This window comes from Lissotriton helveticus, chromosome 12 (assembly GCF_964261635.1).
Source record: "Lissotriton helveticus chromosome 12, aLisHel1.1, whole genome shotgun sequence".
In the NCBI taxonomy this organism is placed as follows: domain Eukaryota; kingdom Metazoa; phylum Chordata; class Amphibia; order Caudata; family Salamandridae; genus Lissotriton; species Lissotriton helveticus.
Window position 1 is genome coordinate 63,977,192 of NC_136073.1, and position 22,348 is coordinate 63,999,539.

The following is a 22,348-nucleotide window of genomic DNA, read 5'->3' on the forward strand; positions in this document are numbered from 1 at the left end:
CGCAAGAAACGTGCCGCCATTTTGTGGTTGGGCCTCGCACTAAACTTCTTCATGATGTTTCCCTTTCATTGCCACGTCCTTTCCTTCTTTGACGTTCGATTAAGCATAATGTTATGCCCTTCACGTTCTTTTTCACAGGCGTGCCCTGAGCCTCTCGGCTCGACGCAAGAAACGTGCCGCCATCTTGTGGTTGGGCCTCGCACTAAACTTCTTCATGATGTTTCCCTTTCATTGCCAACCACGTTTCAGCACGTTCCTGCGTTTCACCTCTGCACCACACAAGCGGCGGCGGTGTGGAGGTGGAAGCGAAGTGAGGTATTTTAATTCAAAATTCTTTTCTTGACTGTGGTTTGCCCGCAATTTTGTTATTTATGCAAAGCTACATGAGGAGACACCACGGCCTTTCTTCGACGGACTTTCTTAATGGACAGACTGTTTCTGTCCACACACTGGATCAGTCTTTACAGTTGGAAATTTATTTTTTGTTTTAACTGTGTGAGATTTGTACCTTGTTCTTTTTGGTACATACTGAAGTTTTATTGGGCATTTAGTCACATGCCAGACATTTCGCAGAATAGCATTATTCTGGTGGACATTAAGCAATTTTCAAATGATTATTGTCTCTAAATATTTTGTGTGTAGTATAGCTTTATGGTTTTTGTTCTTGGATTTTTGTTTCCCCAACGCAAGAAAAGTATTCACCTATCACAACTCGGGTGGGAGTACGTTCAACGGCATGAGGCACAGTCTTCTATTTAGTTGTATTGCATTTGCATTATTTATGGTACAGTTTCATTAGTTTTGTGATGCCACAGTTTTATGCTGTGTATGGTTGGGACGTCTTAGTTTCCTGGTGGGTGGCCATCACATGTTATTTCCGCTGAAGGGTGGTTCTGGTCTTGGTGGGTGGTTCCATTTTCTTGTGTTATGTGTTGGTAAGTCGCCTTGCGCTGCACGTCTTATATATTTGTATGTGTGTAAGTTGTCCTGCGCCTCACATGTTGTCCTGTGTAAGTCGCCCTGCGCTTCAGAGGTTGTTGTGTGTAAGTCACCCTGCGCCTCACGTGTTGTCCTATGTAAGACGTCCTGCGCTTCAGGTGTTGTCGTGTGTAAGTCGCCCTGCGCTTCAGGTGTTGTTGTGTGTAAGTCGCCCTGCACGTCACATGTACTGTGTAAGTCGCCCCGCGCTTCAGTTGTTGTTGTTTGTATGTCGTCCTGCGCCTCACTGTGTGTACCCTCTATGTGGTCCATATTGTGGTACACGTGTATTTGTAGTGTTGGTTTACCCTTGTTGTCTGTTTCTGGCCTCAGGTGTTTGTCGTGGGTGTGTGCACCTTTCACTACAATATTTTCTTTTGTGTTTTTGGGAAAGGATGGCGTTATTGCTATTTTGAAATGTAATATTGCTGTTTTTTTCTTATGTAATATTGCTGTTTTTTCTTCCAAATTTGACATTGTATGATGGTTTATATCTAATTAATCTTAACAATTTTCATGAGGGAGGATGGGGGATTTTGATGCATGTTTTTAATATGTCGTATTATGCCCATCTTGTCTTGTTTGCTCTGTTCTCTCTTTGGTGATGTTTTGAATTCATTTTCATCCCTTAGTTATGAACATTATCGCCTTTTGTGTATAGTTCCTGTCTTTAAAATTGTAAATTTTGTTTTCATTTTAAAAGGAAAGGGATAATGTTATATCCTAAGGTTAACATTCATATGTGAATCGGCCTAGATCCTCCTAGCTGCTCAGCTAGAGTGAGAGATGGTGACGGAATGTTGGTGTGAGTGTGATGAATGGAATGCCTGGGTGCCTGTGTGGATGAGTGGTGACAGTTGGCGATGGGCTGAGCAGCTAGGTAGGCTGCTCCTGGTGGGGATGGCGTAGGAGATATTGGAGCTGGGTTAAGAGCTGTTACATGGCTGATCCTTGTTTGATACCACTTGACATGGATTAATAAAGAAGACTTTAAGAACTTACAACCTGGCTACCAGTGTCTTCATGTACTGAGTAAAACACATACAGATCCTGAATCCAACTTATTTTTTTACTGTGAAAGATGAACAGAATTTTTTATATTATTTATTTAAAATATTTTTATTTATTTGAGTTATTAACACCTTGGACAGAGAGCATTGGCAGAACGATATAATAAAAATACATACAGCCTGATTCATCAAGCCGAAATCGGCTCGCAAAGGGCCAGATTCTGAGAATCTGGCCCTTTGTGAGCGCTATTTTTGCGTTTGGGATTCATCATCCCAAATGCAAAAATCGGTAATAGCGATTTCGCTATTTTGCGAGGAATTACATTTAAGGAATCTCTATTTGAGATTCCTTAAATGCAATTCATCATCCATTTAAAAATTGCGAATTCTCAATTTCGGTAAACAGTCATAATATCGATTCCAAAATATAGAATGGACATAATATTGAAGTAAAAATATAGAATGGACAAAATATCGAATGGACACAATATAGTGGTTAAAAATATCGAATTTAAGGTAAGTAATATCGATTTTCAAAATATAGAAGTCAAAATATCGAAGTATACAATATAGGCATTAAATATATCGATTTTTTAATAATATGAATTTTTTTAAAGTGTTTTGTATGTTAGTATATGTGTGAAAAGTGTATATTAATTTTTGTAATGTATGTTTAATGTATTTTAAGTAATGAATTTTATGTTATTTAATTTTTGAGTAATTTAATTCTGTAGCGGGTTGTGGGTTTATAGGGGAATAGGGTGGGAAGTAATTTAATTATATTAAATTAAATATTAATTTTTAGCAATTATTATTAATTTTTAATTACATTTTGCTTCTAGTTCTGTAGCGGGTTGTGGGTTTATAGGGGAATAGGGGAATAGGGTGGGAAGTAATTTAATTGTAATTAATTAAATATTTTTATTTATTTATTGGTATTCATTTTGAATTTATTGTTATTTTTTAATTGGTAATTATTTTCTATTAATTGGCAATTAATTTTTATTAATTGGTAATTATTTTGTATTAATTAAATATTTGATAATTATGATAATTGTATTAATGTATTTTCTGTAGTGGGATGTGGGTTTATAGGGGAATAGGTGGGAAGTAATGTAATTGTAATTAATTACATATTAAAAATACTTTTTGTGTATTGATAATTAATTTACTGTTAATTTTTAATTGGTATTAATTTTTATTATTAATTAGTTTTTTATTGAAAGATAATTATTTGTTAAATAATTATGAATAGGTTATTTTTAATAACTAATATGTAGTTGTATTTCTAATTAATTATTACATAATATTAAATTGGTTATTAATTTCAATTAATGTTTTATTGGTATTGATATTTAATTTATTTTTAATAATATATTAAATCATTACTTTCCCTACTGTTAAACTCACTGGAGTGGGAATAGTAATTTTCACCCTCCCGCTATCCAACGCTTTCCCTACTGTTGCACTCTCTGGAGTGGGAATAGTAATTTTTACCCCTACGCTATCCAAAGCTTTCGCTACTGTTGCACTATCTGGAGTGGGAATAGTAATTTTCACACTCCCGCTATCCAACGCTTTCCCTACCCGTTGCACTCTCTGGAGTGGGAATAGTATTTTTTACCCCTACGCTATCCAACGCTTTCCCTACTGTTGCACTCTCTGGAGTGGGAATAGTAATTTTTACCCCTACGCTATCCAATGCTTTCCCTACTGTTGTACTCTCTGGAGTGGAAATAGTAATTTTTACCCTTCCAATATCCAACGCTTTCCCTACTGTTGCACTCTCTGGAGTGGGAATAGTAATTTTTACCCCTACGCTATCCAACGCTTTCCCTACTGTTGCACGCTCTGGAGTTGGAATAGTAATTCTTACCCTCCCGCTATCCAACGCTTTCCCTACTGTTGCACTCTCTGGAGTGGGAATAGTAATTTTTACCCTTATGCTATCCAACGCTTTCCCTACTGTTGCCCTCACTGGAGTGGGAATAGTATTTTTTACCCCTACGCTATCCAACACTTTCCCTACTGTTGCACTCCCTGGAGTGGGAATAGTCATTTTTACCCCTACGCTATCCAACGCTTTCCCTACTGTTGCACTCTCTGGAGTGGGAATTGTATTTTTTACCCCTACGCTATCCAACGCTTTCCCTACTGTTGCACTCACTGGAATGGGAATAGTATTTTTTACCCTCCCGCTATCCAACGCTTTCCCTACTGTTGCACTCTCTGGAGTGGGAATAGTAATTTTTACCCTTACGCTATCCAACGCTTTCCCTACTGTTGCACTCACTGGAGTGGGAATAGTATTTTTTACCCCTACGCTAGAAGGAAGCAGGGACCATGACAGTAGGAATGCTGGGGTTGGCAGCACCTGCTTTGAAAACTGAAGTTCAAACATTTCTACAGTGTGGTCCTTGAACATGCAATAACATGTGCCTCGCATGTGCCGACCAGGAACTCAGCTGGTAAGGTGGCCAATGGGGAAGCAGTGCTAGTTAAGATAAGAGAAAATAAACAATGGAAACTGATCATCAACACTGCATCTCGGAAGAAAGAAATGCCAGTAGGGCTCTCCTTAAGAATCCATGTTTTCCTAAACTTGAGCCTTGCAACACTGAGGGCTCAAAATGCCATTGGTGGTTACTTAATGCTAATGAAAATGGGGCTGCTGCTAATCAAAACAGGGTTACTAGCCACTGTTCATCTGTTTTCCGTAACCATGAGAGCAGCTGTCTGGAGTTGTGCCTGGCTGTTTTGCCCACTGTAAGGTCACAGACATTGTATGCACCTGTGGAACATGTTTAAAACTGTGAGGAGTTAGCAGTAGTCATTGAGAATAAAATCTGATAAGTGATTATTCCTGCCTCCCAGGTTCTGTGCCAAATGTTCTTCTAGGCGAAGTGACGCGTCAAGCGTGTTCGGAGACCAGATAAATGTGAGCAGGCTTTTCTGGTGGTGGCTTACAGTGTTCCAAGGTGTTGGAGCACACACTAATGTCTGTTTTGAATTGTTTTGCAATACCTCGTAAGTGTGCCTTCAATAAAAGTGGTTTTAACCATAAACGGTGTAAAATAGCGTACACACATATTCCCAATTCTACCTGTCCTTGACTTTAGTGCCACTTTTAATGCCACTTCACTTTAGTAAAGCTACTATTGCCATACAATGCAGTACATAAAGGATCAAATGCTAATGAGCTTAGTATCTTTACTTCCAGTATCAACAATGAACTCTGCTCTGCTTTTCTAAATTGTTTCTTGGCACCTGTAGTGGTTGTTCTTCTCCTTGTCTTCCTGCCAGGGGCATCTCAGCATCGCTGCCGCATCCTGCATTAGGGTTTTTTCATCAAACCTATAAGTGATCGAAACAAAGTGAGAAATGAATGAAGTACAAAGGACATTTAAAATTCATAGTCTAGGCTCCTTCTTTTTCACTCCCTGTTTTTAGGTCTAGTGTTAGCCAAGAACATTTAATTTACTAAAATTATATGTACAATATGGATGTATGACGGTACAACGCGTACCGTTACAATGCGTACCTTTACGACGCAGGTTTAACAACGCAAGTCTTTACAACGACTTGCGTTGAGGGGAGCTAGATAGTGAATAGTTTAATTTACTATTCCAACTCCAGTCCCCATGGATAGTAGGGAAGGTGTTGGATAGTAAATTAAACTATCCCCTATCCTAGAGCGCCCTCCAGCGAAAGTCGTTGTAACGACTTTCGTTGTAAATCCTGCGTTGTAACGGTACCGCGTTGTAACGCTTCCGTTGTAAAGGATGTTTCCCGTACAATATACATATTTATAGCAGTTTTCGTCCAGCACTCTGCATTCATTGGTCTGTTGTGTCATTCACATGTTTTTCCACCCACTACAGAATACAGCAGTGGGTCAGCCCGCTTCAGCTATTGGATCAATTCAATGAGAGTAATGGTATTCGGCTCTTTCACCAAGTGCACGTCCGCACACAAAGAAGTTCCCTAGAGGGTCAGCTAACATAATGGCAATCAGTTCTTTTTGAAACTGAAAAAAAAACAATTGTCAAGGTCTTTTTTGCTCTATAAGTGAGAGCATGGAAGTTTTCCCTACCAAAAGAAATTACAACAACCTTGGCAAAACAAGCATTGGCAAAGCCGAGGCCAGCAGCCAACGCCAGATTCATTGGCCTTGTCGACGCTTGTTTAATTTGCAGTGTATCTCCTTCTCCTCTTCCCAGTAAGGGCTATTTATATTAATAGCTATTGGAGGTCTCCCTATGTCTCCATCTGCTACAAAACTGTAGTCAACTCTGTAGTTTCACTACAGTACCTTGGTTTACTCACAAATGTTATTCCCCCACCCACCACACACAAGCCCCCACGTATCTAGAACTAGGAGAAGTGGAATGACGTTTGACCATGCAGGGTAGTCTATAGCAAGAGAAACTTTCAGTCTTCCGTTCCGATGTGGCCCAAATTATTATTATGTTAATCAGCCAAGCATATGAAAGGCTAATAAAAGGCGGGATTTTCACTCATTCCCCAATATCCAAACACTGAACTAGTCTTTTTTCGGGAGTATGACACCCAGGTGCGGCAGGCTCACCCAACCCCAACAGCCATCTGAGTAACCATGTAGAAGGATGTAGAACCATATAGTACTCACTTTTTTGTCAATGACAGGGCAGTGAGATTCTTAGTTAGTGTCGTGCACGCATCTTTAGAAAGTTTTTCTCTTACTTCCTCTGACCTGGAAAAAAGAAAACACACAGACAGCTTACAGCTCCCAATCATAACACAGGGTTTGGAGTAAAAATGGTATACAGGTACAAACAGATGTTCAAATGTAGGACTGTATTAGATTCCAAACGATAAAACATATTAGAAAACTTCATTATTAAAAGTGACTGCTTGATCATCTGCATCTTAACATTTCAACTAGATTTTACAGTAGACATTCGGGGTAAGGTTGGACTGGTTACTATGGATAGTTTTAAGTCAGATGAACAATCTGAAGGTCAAGGGAGTCTGAAGACTTTGAGTTAACTGGAAGCTGAATTTGAATATGAATCGAGGTGAAGTTTAGTGATATCTGCAAGTCAAGTTCAAGTTCAAGTTCAGAAATTTGTATAGCGCACTACTCACCCAGAGGGTCTCAAGGCGCTTGGGGGAGGGGGGGTACATTACTTATCGAATATCCAAGTTTTTAGTTGCTTGCTGAAGGAGAGGTGGTTCTGTGTAAGGCGGAGGTGGGTGGGGAGAGAGTTCCAGGTTTTGGCCGCTAAGTAGGAGAAGGATCTTCCCCCCATGGTGGATCTATGGATGTGCGGAATTGCGGCGAGGGCTTGATTGGACGATCGTAGTTGGCGGGTGGGGGTGTAGAAGGACAGTCGCGTGTTGAGGCATTCGGGTCCTAGGTCGTAGAGGGATTTGTGTGCGTGGGTGAGGAGACGGAATGTTATTCTCTTGTTGACGGGGAGCCAGTGAAGGTCTTTCAGGTGACCGGAAATGTGAGCTTGACGGGGGATGTCTAGTATGAGTCTGGCTGAGGCGTTTTGGATGCGTTGGAGTTTTTTCTGTAGTTTGGCTGTGGTTCTGGCGTAAAGGGTGTTTCCGTAATCCAGTCGGCTTGTGACCAGTGCGTGGGTGACCATCTTTCTTGTTTCGGTGGGGATCCAGCAGAAGATTTTTTTGAGCATGCGTAGGGTGTTGAAGCATGATGATGAGACGGCGTTGACTTGTCTGGTCATCGAGAGGGAGGAGTCCAGGATGAAGCCCAGGTTACGTGCGTGGTCCGTAGGTATGGGTGCGGTTCCCAGGGCCGGTGGCCACCATGAGTCATCCGAGGCAGCGGGGGATGAACCTAAGATGAGGACTTCCGTTTTGTCCGAGTTCAGTTTTAAACGGCTGTTCTTCATCCACTCGGCTACTTCTTTCATTCCTTCGTGTAAGTTGGTTTTGGCGGTGTTTGGGTCTTTGGTGAGGTAGAGGATCAGCTGGGTGTCGTCTGCGTAGGAGATGATGTTGAGGTTGTGTTGGCGTGCGATGGATGCGAGGGGGCTCATGTATATGTTGAAGAGGGTGGGACTGAGTGATGATCCTTGTGGTACGCCGCAGATGACTTCGGTAGCCTCTGATCTGAAAGGGGGGAGGCGGACTCTCTGGGTTCTTCCGGCGAGGAACGAGATGATCCAGTCCAATGCTTTTCCTTGTATTCCGACGTTGCTGAGGCGTTGTATGAGGGTGCTATGACAGACTGTGTCGAAGGCTGCGGAGAGGTCTAGTAGGATGAGGGACGCTGTTTCTCCGTTGTCCAGTAGAGTTCGAATGTCGTCTGTTGCTGCGATGAGGGCGGTTTCGGTGCTGTGTTTGGCTCGGAAGCCAGACTGTGAGGGGTCGAGGGATTTGTTGGATTCGAGGAAGGCGGCGAGCTGACTGTTGACGGCTTTCTCAATGACTTTGGCAGGGAATGGGAGGAGCGAGATGGGGCGGTAGTTCTTAAGTTCAGTGGGGTCTGCTGTGGGTTTCTTCAGAAGGGCGCTGAGTTCGGCATGTTTCCAGCTTTCCGGGAAGGTAGCGGAGTTGAAGGAGCAGTTGATGACGTCATGGAGATGGGGTGCGATAATGGAGTCTGCTTTGTTGAAAATGTGATGGGGACATGGGTCGGTTGGCGATCCCGAGTGAATGGAGTTCATCAGGCGGACGGTGTCTTCAGTGGTGATTGGGTTCTAGGCGCAAAGGTTGTTAGAGGGCGTTTTTGGTTCGGAGGTGGGTGGAGTGGACTGGTCTTCGGACTGGATTCCAAAGCTGTTATGTATGTCGGCGATTTTGTTGTGGAAGAATGAGGCCAGGGAGTCGCAAAGGTCTTGGGAGGGAGTGATGTCGTTGGAGCCGGCGGTGGGATTGGTAAATTCATTGACGATGTTGAATAGATCCTTGCTGTTTTGGGCGTTGTTGTCAAGGCGATCCTTGATTGCTGATTTCTTGGTGGATCGGATCAGTTGGTGGTGTTTGCGGGTGGCGTTCTTGAAGGTGGCCAGGTTGTCAGTGGTTGGGTTTTTTCTCCAGGTTTTCTCGAGGGTACGACAGAGTTTCTTGGATTTCTTAAGGTCATTGTTGGACCAGGGGGCTTTTTTGCTACCTTGCTTGATTTGATGGTTTTTCAAGGGTGCTAGTTCGTCAGCGCTGTGGGTGATCCAATGTGTGAGGTTGGTGGCTGCTTGGTTTGGGTCCGATGATTTGGCGGGAGGGTTTTGGTGAAGCGATGTGAAGAGCTGGTCGGTAGTAATTTTGTTCCACTTTTCTTCGGGGAATAGGTTGTGGGGGGTTGTGGGTCGTGATCTTTTTGTAGTTGAAGTGAACGCAGCTGTGGTCCGTCCAGTGGACAGCTGTGGTGTGATTGAAGGAGATGTGCTTGCTGGAGGTGAAGACTGGGTCGAGCGTGTGTCCGGCATAGTGGGTGGGGGTATTGACAAGTTGTTCGAGTCCGAGGTTGGTCAGGTTGTCCAGGCGAATCAATCACTCAGGCAATGCGATATAGCGCTACGATATAGCGCTACGATGTGGAACAATTTAAATGCAGCCAATGAAGCAGTCCAGCGCAGTACTACGATATCAATTTGGCACAATATGTATGCAGGCAGTGTAAACAGTTCAGCGCAGTACTACGATCTCAATCTGGCACAATTTGAATGCAATCAATGTAATAGTCCAGCGCAGCGCTACGATACCAATCTGCCTCGATATTAAAGCAGGCAATGTAGAAGACCAGCGCTGCGATAGCAGGGAGCGTGGGGAGCGACCTCCTCTGCAGGAGTCAGGATGGTCACACAGAGACCAACTGAAACATTATGACTTAGAATGAGAGAGATTGATGGATTGCTGCAAGATTGAGGCAAGGTCACTGGCAGTGGAATTTACTGAGGGTGCAACATCCAGGATATAGGGCCACTATTTTATTTTAAAGCTTGATTGCTTAGCGACTGAAATTACTTAGGAGAGTCACACAATTGTGAGTAGGAGGAGGAACCTATACCCAGTGGCGTAACAAAAATTGAGGGCGGCCTACTGCAAAGTACATGGAGGGGGCCCCATGCTCCGGACCCAGTCCGGAGGTCTCAGGCCCGGGGCTAGCTATCCATGCACAGTGCTGGAAGGAGGCCCCCTGGAGCTCGGGCGATCTTCCCGGCTGCGGGGGCTATTTTTACGCCACTGTCCAGCTTATTGCAAATGAGGCAAAGGAGGGATGGAGAGAGAGGTGGGACTTGAAGGAGGTATCGGAATAAGGAAGAGTAAGATGACTAGTAATTAATTTGCCCCCTCGTCCTGTCCTCCTCGTCTCAGTACTTATCTTGTGAGGTTCTAACATGCTGTAGCATTTTGCACCAACAACAAGTGATGATGACTTTATATTTATTAATATCAACAATTGCTTCATTGTCAACATCAATACAGTAGAAGCAAAGTTACACTGATCAGATTCTGCCAGATTCAACCTATAGTGTTTTACAAAGGTATCATGGTATGACCAGGTAGCGGCCCTACATATTTCCTACAGAAAAGTTCCACCAGATTCTGCCTATAAAGTGGAGACCGGTCTAGTGGAGTGTCCTTGAATGTTAGAGGGAACTGATTCTCCTACCAATTCATATCATTGGAAAATTGCTTGATAAACTCACCTACTTATGATCTGAGCAGTCACCTCTTTTCTTTGTTCACTGAACCATAAGAAACAAATAGTGAATTGGAAGACTTGAGATGCTTAGTACAGTCTAAGTTGATCGACAACGACCTTTTAATATCCAAGGCAGACAAAATTTGTGAATCTTCGTCTGAGTGCAGAACTGGAGGCACAATCTCCAGGGACAAGTGAAAGGGCAAATAGATTTTTGGAATATACTTAGAATCTAATATGAGGATAATCCAGTCCAGAAAAATTCTTAGGTAACGGTAAGATATCACCAAAGTACTCAATCAGCCCATCTCCTTGCCAGTGTGATCATCACAAAAAGTGCGGTCTTCAGTGACAGCCATGCTAAGTCTGCTTGCTCCATAGGTTCAAAGTGCTGTCATTGTTAACCTCTAAATTCCATAGATGAATCCCAAGAAGGAATTAGGATGGGGCGTGGCCAAGCATCATGGCCGGCAGGACGTGAGCTCTACCAGCTCCGTCCTGGGACCCGTTAAATCCTGCCTTATTATCCTGCCTGGGCTGCCGGAGTCCCTGCATCCGTGATCGGAAGCCTCGATCACCCGCCTGGAGCCTCTGGACCGCCGGACAGACTCGGAGGTCGGCTAGAAACGGAGGAGGAGGCACCGTCGGCGTGCGCGGCGTCGCTCTGATCTACGCGACGCCGCGGTCTGGGCCTGGGACGTGGAGCCGTCCGCTGCACTGCCCGCTTGGCGTGGGCGCCTGATAACCCCTGACGCGGGGGCCTCCCTGGCGCACCTCGGCGCCCTTGCGTACACCTATTGGACACTTCTGGCGCTGGCGATTGGAAGCCCCAAATCCCCGACGTTCCTGCTTGCCTGGTGGGGGGCGCTGCTGTGACGGCCCGGCCGGGTTCTGATCCCGCCGCATCTCGGGAGACCCTGCGAGGCGCTGCGGTCTCCGTCAGTGTTCTGCACTGGCCCCCTGCGGGCCTGGATTGTTACGTGGCCGGCTTTCCTGGACCCCTGGCCGCATCGCGCCCCCCCCACCGGGATGCGCCCCCCTACGGGGTCTGTGTGGCGAGACGCCTGTAGAGAGACGGTGGGGCTGGCGCCTGATACACGCTCGCCCGCCATCTTGGATGGCTTGCTCCCGGGTGGCGCTGTAGCCGCGTGCGTGAGGGGGGTCCCTGCCTGTGGCTGGACCGGCTCGTGAGCGCCTGCATAGAGAAGTACCCTAGAGCCCGTACTGTGGAGGACTGGTGGCGGTGAGCTCCTGGGGTGCGTAGACGGCCGATTCGACTGGCCTTCAGTGTTCGCAGCGGGGGTCTTGGCGAGGCCCAGACGCCGAGGACCTGCTACCTTTGCGTTTGCTACTGCTGTGGTGTCGCCTAACTGGCATTGGACATACCCTGAGTCCTGATTGACGTGTGTTTAGCGGCCGCCTCTCCTCTGCCTGGCCGTGGTTTGGACGTCCTTGTGCCCTCCTCCCCAGCCCGGCGTACCGAGAGTGGGTGCCTGGGAACAAGCTGATCGAATATCCCGTCCAGCTGGTAGAATGGCGGCACGCAAGGATCGATCCTCGAAGGGCTCTCAACACAACACTATTGTCCAATACACCACCCCGCGTCTGCAGCCGCAGAGGATTACGCGCCAGACGGGATCCGAAGACGGCGGCAGAGACCCTGCGGAACCATCTAGAGCCGAACTTTTGAAAGCCATTCAGGGTTCTCACTCTGCCCTGGAGCGGCAAATAGAGACAGTCTCTATTGATGTGAACCTACTCCGCACTGACCTCCACAAAGTAGCAGATAAAGTATCGGATGCAGAGGGCAATATCACGCAACTGCAGGGTGAGGTGGCTTCATTGCAGAAGACGGTTGCGCAACTTACATCTACTACTCGAGCCTTGGAGCGGCGAGCTGAGGATGCGGAGGGGAGGGCCCGTCGAAGCATACGGGTCCTGGGCGTGCCGGAGAGATTGGAAGCGGGAAACCCGGAACGCTTCCTCGAAAACTGGATCCGCACCCACCTGTGCCCATCTGGGCTGTCCAGCGTCTTCGTCGTGGAACGGGCACATAGAGCCCTTGTCCCCCCTCCGCGCCCGGGCGAGACCCCTAGAGCCCTCATTGCGAAGATCTTAAACTATAAAGACCGCGACTGTATCTTGAGAGCTGCAAGGGAGGCGGAATCCCTCATGATTGAGAACAGCCGCGTGTCAATATACCCTGACTACACTCAACAAGTGCAGGAACAGAGGAAATCCTACCTGGGAGTCAAGCAAAAGCTCCGTGATATGAAACTCCAGTACATGCTGTTGTATCCAGCTAAACTCAAGGTGCTCAGGGCCGAGCGCACTTCTTTGAGACGCCGGCGGAGGTATGGGAGTGGCTTGAAATCAGGGGTGATGACCTGCCCCCGGGTGAGCGGGGGGGCCCCCGTGAGACTTGGGGGACCAGACCACAGAGACGCCGCCGGGGGAGGGGAAGACGCCGTTCTGGATCCCGTGGATCTCCTGGGAGCTGCCCTACAGTAGGTGCCGATGGTGCTATTCGCATGGAGGCATCGCCCCTTGGAGAAGAGCCGGGATCGCCCGGGGGTTCCCCCTCTGGTGAGGTCTTGGTCCCAGACACTCTGCAGGTAACTCCTTGCTATTACTGAGACTTTGGGATGGATAGCCTGTGATGGTAGACTTGAGTCCTTTTGGCATGAGTGGCGGTGAGGGAGAACGGGGTCAACCTTTGCCTTCAATACCTGCTTGCCTGACATACGGATGGAGATGGATGGGCAAGCCCAGGGTCTATCTTAGGGTCCTTGGACTTTTTGGGGAGCTGGGAGGGAGGGTGGGTGGGGTTGACTTGAAGTGTGTGTGTGTGTGTTGCATGGATAGTGTGGGGTGGCTGTGTACGTCCTGGCACTGGCAGGGGAAGGGCGGGGTGGCGTTTTTCTTTGTTGCTATCCTTTCGCTCGTGGGTGGGGGGGGGAATCTGTTTTTGCGACTGTTTGGGGTGTTGGGGTTGCTGGAGGGTGGGTTGGGGTTTGTGCTAAAGTTACTGTTGGCATCATGTATATGTTGAATCCGATTTGTGGAGGGTTCCCTCGTGGAGCTCCTCCTTTACTGCTGACTACTGTGGGGTCCGGATGGGGGCGGGTCATGTTGTGCTTCTACTGTAGCCCGTGTGGGCGTGATAGTTGGACATGGGATTTAAATTTTTAACATGGAACGTGCGTGGGTTGGGTACTTGCACTAAGAGACACAGAGTCCTCACTTTTCTTAAACGGCATGGGATTTCAGTGGTTTGTTTACAGGAGACCCACTTAGACGATGAGGGAGCGCAGCGCCTGTCTAAGAAGTGGAGGGGCCAGGTCTTCCACTCTTCCTTCTCTACATATGCTAGGGGGGTCCTCATCTGGGTGGCGCCGGGGATTCCTTGTGCTGTCCAGTATGTTGACGCGGATGTGGAGGGTAGATACCTATTGGTGAGAATTAGGTTGGATGATAAGGAACTCCTGCTGCTTAACACCTATGCCCCCAACATCGATGATCCAGCATTCTTCTCTCGTATCCAAGATCTTGTGGTCCCTGGTCTGGATGCTCCCCTCTTTTGGTTTGGGGACTTCAATTGCATATTGCACCCCGAGTTGGACGGCCATCCGCCCCGGTCGGGCACTAAGCCTCGTATGTCGGCGTGTCTGCGGGACGTGATGCACAATCTTGGAGCGCTGTATGTGTGGTGGGCTTGTCACCCCACTCAGAAGCTCTATACATGCTACACCCCGACACACGGCACCCATAGCAGATTGGACCGCGTACTTGCAGCTAACCTCACTCCATCTCTCACCTTGACGGTTACCCATCAGGCCCGATATTTATCGGACCATGCTCCTGTGACGTGCGTGGCGCAGTGGCCTGATCGAGTTACACGCCCTCGCACGTGGAGAATGCCCGCTGACCTCCTTCAGGACCCGGTGGGCAAGGACCATGTGGCGACTTCACTGTCGGACTATGTGGACCTGAACTGGGGGAGTGACGAGCTGCCCTGTTCTGCTAAGTGGGATGCACTGAAAGCGGTTGTGCGCGGAGCTTGTATGGGCCTCACGTATGGGGTCAGGAAACAGTTGCTGTCCGAGTTGCATGATGCGGAAGCTGAGCTTAGGCGCACCCAGTCCCGCTCTGATCCGGAGCTGTTGGATATACGGGCGGAGGAGGACGCCCTGGTGTCAATACACGACATCCTCTCCCGGCTTGACAAATTTACTCTGGGCCAGTACCGGCAGCGTCTCCACCGTGAGGGCGATAAATCTGGCCGCCTGCTGGCTTGGATACTTCGCCGTGAGTTTTCACCGGAGAGAATAGTTGCCTTGCGCGACTCGTCTGGTGCTATGGTTCACGCGGAATCTGATATCCTCGAGGTCCTCCGCAGCCATCTTCAGACGGTGTATGCGGTAGACCCACTGGTTACGGAGGATACCTATCGCTCGTATCTTGAAGACCTGGACCTCCGGGCCTTGCCGGAAGCGGCGGCGAAAGAACTAGACGCGACACTTACACTGGGTGAGGTTACAGCGGCGATAGCCGCCCTCCCCCGTGCCAAGGCCCCCGGTGGTGACGGTTACCCGGCGGAGTTCTACCATTCCTTCGGATATGTCCTGGCTCCCCTTTTGTTGCAGGTCTATGGTGAGGCTCTGCTAAAGGGCGCTCTTCCGCCCACTATGAACCAGGGAGAAGTGTGCATGATTTTGAAGCCGGGAGGTGATAGTGCTGATCCCGCGGCGTACCGCCCTATTACCTTGATTAATACGGACGCGAAAATCCTCACCAAGTTATTGGCCACCAGCCTTGCTCCACATATGACCCGACTGATACACACCGACCAGTGCGGATTTATCCCGGGTCGTAATACGGCGATGAACTTGCGCCGACTGAACCATATCCTCCACGAGGTAAGGGGACGAGAGGGCCCTCATGTGTTGGTGTCGATCGATTTAGCTAAGGCTTTTGACACGGTGCACTGGGGATACTTGCTGCAGGTGCTCCAGCGGACTGGGTTTGGCCCTGTATTTTGTGCCTGGATCTGAGTACTTTATAGCGCGCCCCGAGCAAGGGTGCGGTTGGGATCGGCCCGTTCGGAGGAATGGCTACTGGGGAGGGGTACCCGGCAGGGCTGTCCCCTCTCCCCGCTCCTTTTCGCGCTTGCGATTGAGCCCCTTGCCGTCTCTGCCCGCGCTGAATTACAGCGTTGGGGGATAGCCGTGGGTGACACTTCTAATGTGATATCTCTGTACGCAGATGATGCACTCTTTTATCTTACCTCCCCCTCTGAGGCCCTCCCCAACTTGATGCGGATCCTGGATCGCTTTGGGGCGGCCTCTGGGTTGCAGATTAATCTCAAAAAATCCCTGGTCTTCCCGTTGACGGGCAGCGTCCCAGATCTGGGTTTGGATAGGCCTTACATGGGCTTCCGTTGTGAGCGGGAGGCGTTCCGCTATCTTGGTATACAAGTGGCCACATCAGATGAAGAACTGCTGCTTCATAACATTGATAGGATGCTCGTAGCCCTCCGTAAGTCTGTCACCTTCTGGAGCACGCTTCCTCTCTCTCTCATGGGACGACTGGCGGTTGCCAAGATGGTGATGCTTCCTAGGGTTCTGTATGTCTTACAGAACACCCTATGTCCTTTGCCTCCCCGAGTGTTTCGCACTTTGGACTCGCTCCTCACCTCCCTGCTCTGGGTGGGTGGGCGCAGCAGAGTGGCTCTACGTACGGTAGTGCGCTGCTGGGAAGAGGGAGGCCTTGAGGCCCCGAGATTCGAACTATATTACTTCGCGGCGCAACTCCTACCCGCGGCGAGGTGGTTTGCGGAGGAGAGCAACTGGGAGTTGCAATTGTTGGCTGGTACGGTCACCGAGAGGGTCCTACGCGAGGCCTTGATGCAGGGCCGCGGCGCGGATGACACCCTTCCGTATGTGGTGCGCCACATGGCTGCCGTTTAACAGCGGTTTGTTGAAAGAGTGTTGAGACGAGCGCCGTTTCATAGAGACCTGCCGATATGGATCTTGGCCCCGGTACTCCGGTTGGAAGAGTCTATGTCCTACCGGGGGTGGCGCTCTGGTGGGTGTGAGACGCTAGCAGATCTCTACCCAGACGACTCCTTCTTATCCTTTGAGCGAGCCAGGGAGTCATTCGAATTGGGAAGGGGGCAATACCTCCACTATCGGAGTCTTCAAGACGTGGCCAAAACTACGTGGCCCCAGTATCCGGAGGCCCCTCCGCTCACGCACACTCTGGACATCATATTGTCATGCGGACGTGGCAGTCGTTTGATTTCCCTTCTCTATTCGGCCATGCGCCGTGACTCGACCCCCCCGTCGGTGCCGGCATGGGCGGCTTGGGAGACAGACCTGGGGGTGGCAATAGAGCCGGACCAGCGGAAGCGGGTCGGGCTCTTGACCCACAAGGTCTCCTGTAATGCGCGCTTTAAACTCATACATTTCAACTTTACCCACCGCACCTATCTGACTCCAGTCTCTTTGCATCGCATATCGGCGGATAGACGTCACAATTGCCCGAGATGTGGCGCGCAGAGAGCGGGCTTTCTGCATTTGGCATGGGTCTGCCCTCCGGTTCAGGACTTTTGGAGGGAGGTGGTGCCCCGCATCGCTCGGGCCACGCATATCAAGCTCCTTTTGGACCCGCTCCATTGTCTCCTGGCGCTGGTGCCCAAGCCCAGGAAGAAGAAGCTGTCTTATAAATTTCTGCAACTCTTGTTGGTCCTGGCAAGGAGGCGCGTGGCCATCACTTGGATGGGGCAGAGGGCGCCCGAACTTTCCCTTTGGTTGAGAGATGCGAGAGAGTGGGCCCTGGCTGAGGAGACGCACATGCAGCGTACTCGCAGAGATGAGAAACTGCAGGATGATCTGCTTGCCTGGAGGGTGTTGTGCATGGAGGGGCTGGCAGAAGATGAGTCGGACGCCACCAGCGCTGAATTGTTTACTCCCACTGATTCGGAGTCTGATTGTACTGAGGGGGGTCCCGGAATAGGGAGTCTAGATTTGGTGTAGGAGCCCATTGTACCCACGCCGGGTTTCCTTAATCTCTCTGTTTGTATATTAGCTGCGATCCCCATAGGTCCGGATTGGTTTATAATGTCCATGCCTTAGCTGGGCCCCACATGCGTGTCTCACTTTCTTGACATTGTACTGTTGATGCCTTTTTGTTGTTCTTTTCTTTGTTTTTTGGGGGTTTCTGATTGTTGTTGTAATGCTATACGCGATGACCGTATACCTGTGAAAATTGGCGAATGTATTGATAATTCTGGATCCTGATGGTGCGAATGCTTCTTTTTTTATCCTCCTTACCTGCTTGATTCTACGCCGCCCAGCCTCCGGGATGTGGGCCCTCTTTGGCTGTGTGCTTTCCTGGTAATTGCATGATGTTATTTTGTTCGCATGCGCAATCTGGATATTATTGTATTCTGTGCCTACTTTATATTTTCGCAATAAAAATAAATTTAATAAAAAAACTTTACTAAAAAAAAAAAAAAGAAGGAATTAGGATTTGAAGTTACAGGCTTTTTAATTCTAAAGCTTCTTAATGCCTTATAGATGAACTGGGATATCTTCAAGGAGCCTTCCTGAAATTTAAGAGCCTTTATTGCTGTCCATTGCATGGATAAGATGGTGAACAGTCAAAATATCGATTTTTTTTATCGATATACCAAAATATTGAGTTTTTAATATCGAGTGGACATAATATCGACCATCAAAAATATAGTTGAGCAGAATATCGACTTGCAGGTAAGAAATATCGTTTTCAATAATATCAAAGTCAGTAATATCGATTGTCATAAAATCGTTAAGAATATCATTTTTTTTTACTGTTTTACGTGTTAGTATATGTTTTAAAAGTATATATTATTTTTGTAATTTATGTTGGATTTTTTTTTAAGGAATGAATTTTATGTTAAATTATTTTTGAGTATTTTAGTTCTGTAGCGGGTTGTGGGTTTATAGGGGAATAGGGTGGGAAGTAATTTAATTACAATATGTTAAATTAAGAATTATTTAGAATGAATTATATGTTAATTAGTTTCTATGTAATTTAATTCTATAGCGGGTTGTGGGTTCATAGGGAAATAGGGTAAGAAGTAATTTCATTGAAATTAATTAAATATTTTATTTATTAATACATTATAAGTTAATAATTTATATTGTTAATGAAGTTAATTAATTTATTTTAAATTAATTACACATGTATTAATAACAATTATTATTTAATTGGTAATTATGTTCATTGTGTAAAAATATATATTTGTTCTTAATTAGATATTAATTATTAATTATTAATTTGTGAATATGTTAATTGTGTACCTTTTTCAGGAGTGGGTGTGGGTTTATAGGGGAATAGGGTGGGAAGTAATTTAATTGTAATTAAGTAATTATTACATTTAATTTATTGGTATTGATAATTATTTTACTGTTAATTATTAATTGGAAATTCATTTTTATTAGTTGATTATTATATTAATTGTATTATTATTGGAGTGCGTTGTGTGTTTATTGGGGAATATGGTGGGGAGTAATTTAAAAGTAATTATTAATTTTTGTTTATTGGTATTTTTATATAATTTATTGTTAATTTATAAATAAGTAATTATTTTAATTACAAAAAATATTTAATTTATAAGTATGTTATTTTTAACCCCTGCGCTATCCAAAGCTTTTCCTATTGTTGCATTCTTTGGGGTTGGGAATAGAAATGTTTACCTCTTCACTGTCCAATACTTTCCTCACTGTTGCATTCTCTGGAGTGGGAATGGTCATTTTTACCCTGACGCTATCCAACACTTTCCCTATTGTTGCACTCACTGGAATGGGAATAGTAATTTTTAGACTCCCGCTATCCAACACTTTCCCTACTGTTGCACTCACTGGAGTGGGAATAGTGATTTTTATATACCCGTTAACCAACATTTTCTCCACTGTTCCACTCGGTGGAGTGGGAATGGTAATTTTTACCCCGACGCTATCCAACACTTTCCCTACTGTTGCATTCGCTGGAGTTGGAATAGTAATTTTTACCCACCGCTATCCAACATTTTCACTACTGTTCCACTCGTTGGAGTGGGAATAGTAATTTTTACCCACTTGCTATCCAACATTTTCCCTACTGTTCCCCCCGCTGGAGTGGGAATAGTAATTTTATGCTCTACGCTATGCAACATTTTCAGTATTGTTATATTTAATGTAGTGTAAAATATTATTTTTTTAATATTATTTATTTAAATGTTTTAAATTATAGATAATTTATTTTCAAATGTACATTATAGGTATATTTATATATATATATGTAATTATATTTTATGTTATGCTTTTAACCTTTCATAATTAAAATATTAATTATGTTTTATATTATTAAGTTAATATATATAAAAAAGGTTTTTTACATTTCATTTATTATTTATTAATGTTAACATTTTGCAATACATTTATAAGTATGTTTTACTTCATTAAATGTATTATTTAATTAATTGTATATTACTTTTGAGACATTTAAAAAATTTGATATTTTGGATTCAATATTTCTGCACTTACCTGTTTGTAGATAGGAAGTCGATATTCTGATCCTTGATATTTTTACCTCAATATTTTGGTAGGTCGATATTCTTCACATCGATATTTTGTGAGTGATCTGGATAAGATGGCTGGAGATAACACTTGTAAGAATCCATCTCTTCAAAATTCTTAGATGTGCACCATTTCTGAAATGAACTCCAATTCTTTTTGTATGAAGCCAGAGTTGAGGGCTTCCTCGAAGCTTGAATATCAAGGGCGACCTATCTAGAGAATCCCATTTGCTCCAAACCTATCCTACCAAGTTGCAGTCTGAGATGTTGGAACTAAATCAATGGCAGATGTGGGAACTGAAGAGGTGGAGGGTGAAGTGACAGATGCAAAACCTCCCCTCCTGAAATGCTCATGAGAAGGAAAAACCAAGGGCGTCATTGTGACAACTGTGCTACCATTTCCCCATCCGCCTCTTCTCCCAAATCATCCAATGCACCTTTGGGTGGAGGGGAATCAGTGGGAAGGTGTACAGCAATTCTTGTGGCAAAAATCGACAAGACATCCATTGTCCATGACTGGGAACACCACAGTTCCTTTCCAAGAAGCAGGATGCGTTGCATTGTGCTGTAATGAGAACAGGTCTATCCACAGGGTTTTCAGGCTGGATGCAAATTTGGTTGAACTCTTGGGCTGATATATGGAACATCACATGGATGGTACATTTCGGCTTAGGCTGTCCGCCTGAAAATTCAATTGCTCCTGAATACAGACTGCAAAGCCAGTAAAAGGGTTTCTTTCAGACAAGGTGGAAATTTGTTTTGCCTCTAGATTGAGCACCTTGCTCTTCGTGCTACCCTGCCAATTCAGATAACATTTTGTTACCTGCTTGTCCGTCCTGACAAGAAAATTCTTGCCTTCCAACTGCAGGGCAAATAATCGAAGTGCATTCCACACTGCCGATCATTCACTTCAGCTGGATGAGTGAATGGCCTCCTCTGCTGACAAGGAGCCTTTCCTTTCCTGAGCCCCCAGAAGCACCCCATCCCTAGATACTGGCTTCGGTTCTCAGTAGGAGTGGAGCAGGAAAAGGCAGGCAGACGCCATTTCATAAATTCTGGTTCATAAACCACCAATCCAACTCCTGTTGTAAATTAGGGGTACTGGTATCAGGTAACCACTGAGACCAGGACGACAGGAAGAGGGAGTGATAGTGTATGACCCAAATTATCAGCTACAAAAGTAAGGCAGGAACTATTTTTCACACTGCGGATATGAAGGAGTCCAAGCCTTCTCAAGTGGACACCGACCTGTTGGCAATACCAGGCACACACATGTTTGTAACATCACAAGTGGCAAAACTCTGTACATGGAAGAGATCATGCTTTATCAAAAAGCTGTCGGTTATGTGCATAAAAAATGATGGTGCACAGAGGGATATTACCAAAGAATGCGGGTGTGCCAAGGCACTAATAGCAGAAATGCAGAGTAGAGGAATTGGTGGGAGCAGGTCCTCCAAGAAAATAATATATGAAGGTCATGGGTGCCTCAAAAAAAATCACAAAAATATGGGAAATACAGCAGAAGCACTTTGGGGTGAAGTCAAAGAAGATGTGTAGGGGGCCCTGTACCCAAGCTGAGACACTGTGGGTATCCGCCTAACTCAGGGTATACGGGCATCTTCTCTTCTTCTGAACACTGAAAATATCTGTATTATTTGCTCACACTCTTCCGAAATCACCACACTAGTCAGTTATTTATGTATTTTCTTTTACATTTTTATTGTTTAAATCTGATTATGCAACACCAACTATATGGAGCAGAGTGAAAACAACCTTCAGGAAAATAAACGCCTGCTGCCCAGTGTGCCAAAAGGGGGTGGGGGATCGAAGCAAAGTGACCCCCCCCCCGTCGCCCCCACTCCATCCCTCAGAGGAGAATCCTCAGAACTGTCATCCACAAACTTCTCTGTGTTCTGTATCCTCTAAATTCCAGTCCTTAACACCAATTCGCAGGTAGAACATTAATCACCCAAGAGCAGTGGTCAGGCATGTTGCCCAGTGGACAGGCATGTAGCGCAGTGGTCAGTCATGTCGCCCAGTGGTTAGGCATGTCAGAAGCTTCTTTGGGGCCGGGTGCCAACATTTTTCTTAGTCTCTCTTTGG

General features: G+C 46.0%; 1 protein-coding gene across 2 annotated transcripts in view; it reads right to left on the reverse strand.

Annotated features, from left to right (window-relative positions):
* Positions 1–22,348, reverse strand: part of LOC144799022 (alpha-2,8-sialyltransferase 8F-like) — a 654,797-nt gene that overhangs the window by 148,749 nt on the left and 483,700 nt on the right. For both annotated transcript variants that reach the window (XM_078670177.1, XM_078670180.1), the window contains 2 exons: positions 6,637–6,720; positions 5,256–5,342 (listed from right to left, as the gene is read on the reverse strand). In XM_078670177.1, the coding sequence (XP_078526303.1) occupies positions 5,256–5,342; positions 6,637–6,720 (171 nt within the window). The remainder of the gene's footprint in view (positions 1–5,255; positions 5,343–6,636; positions 6,721–22,348) is intronic.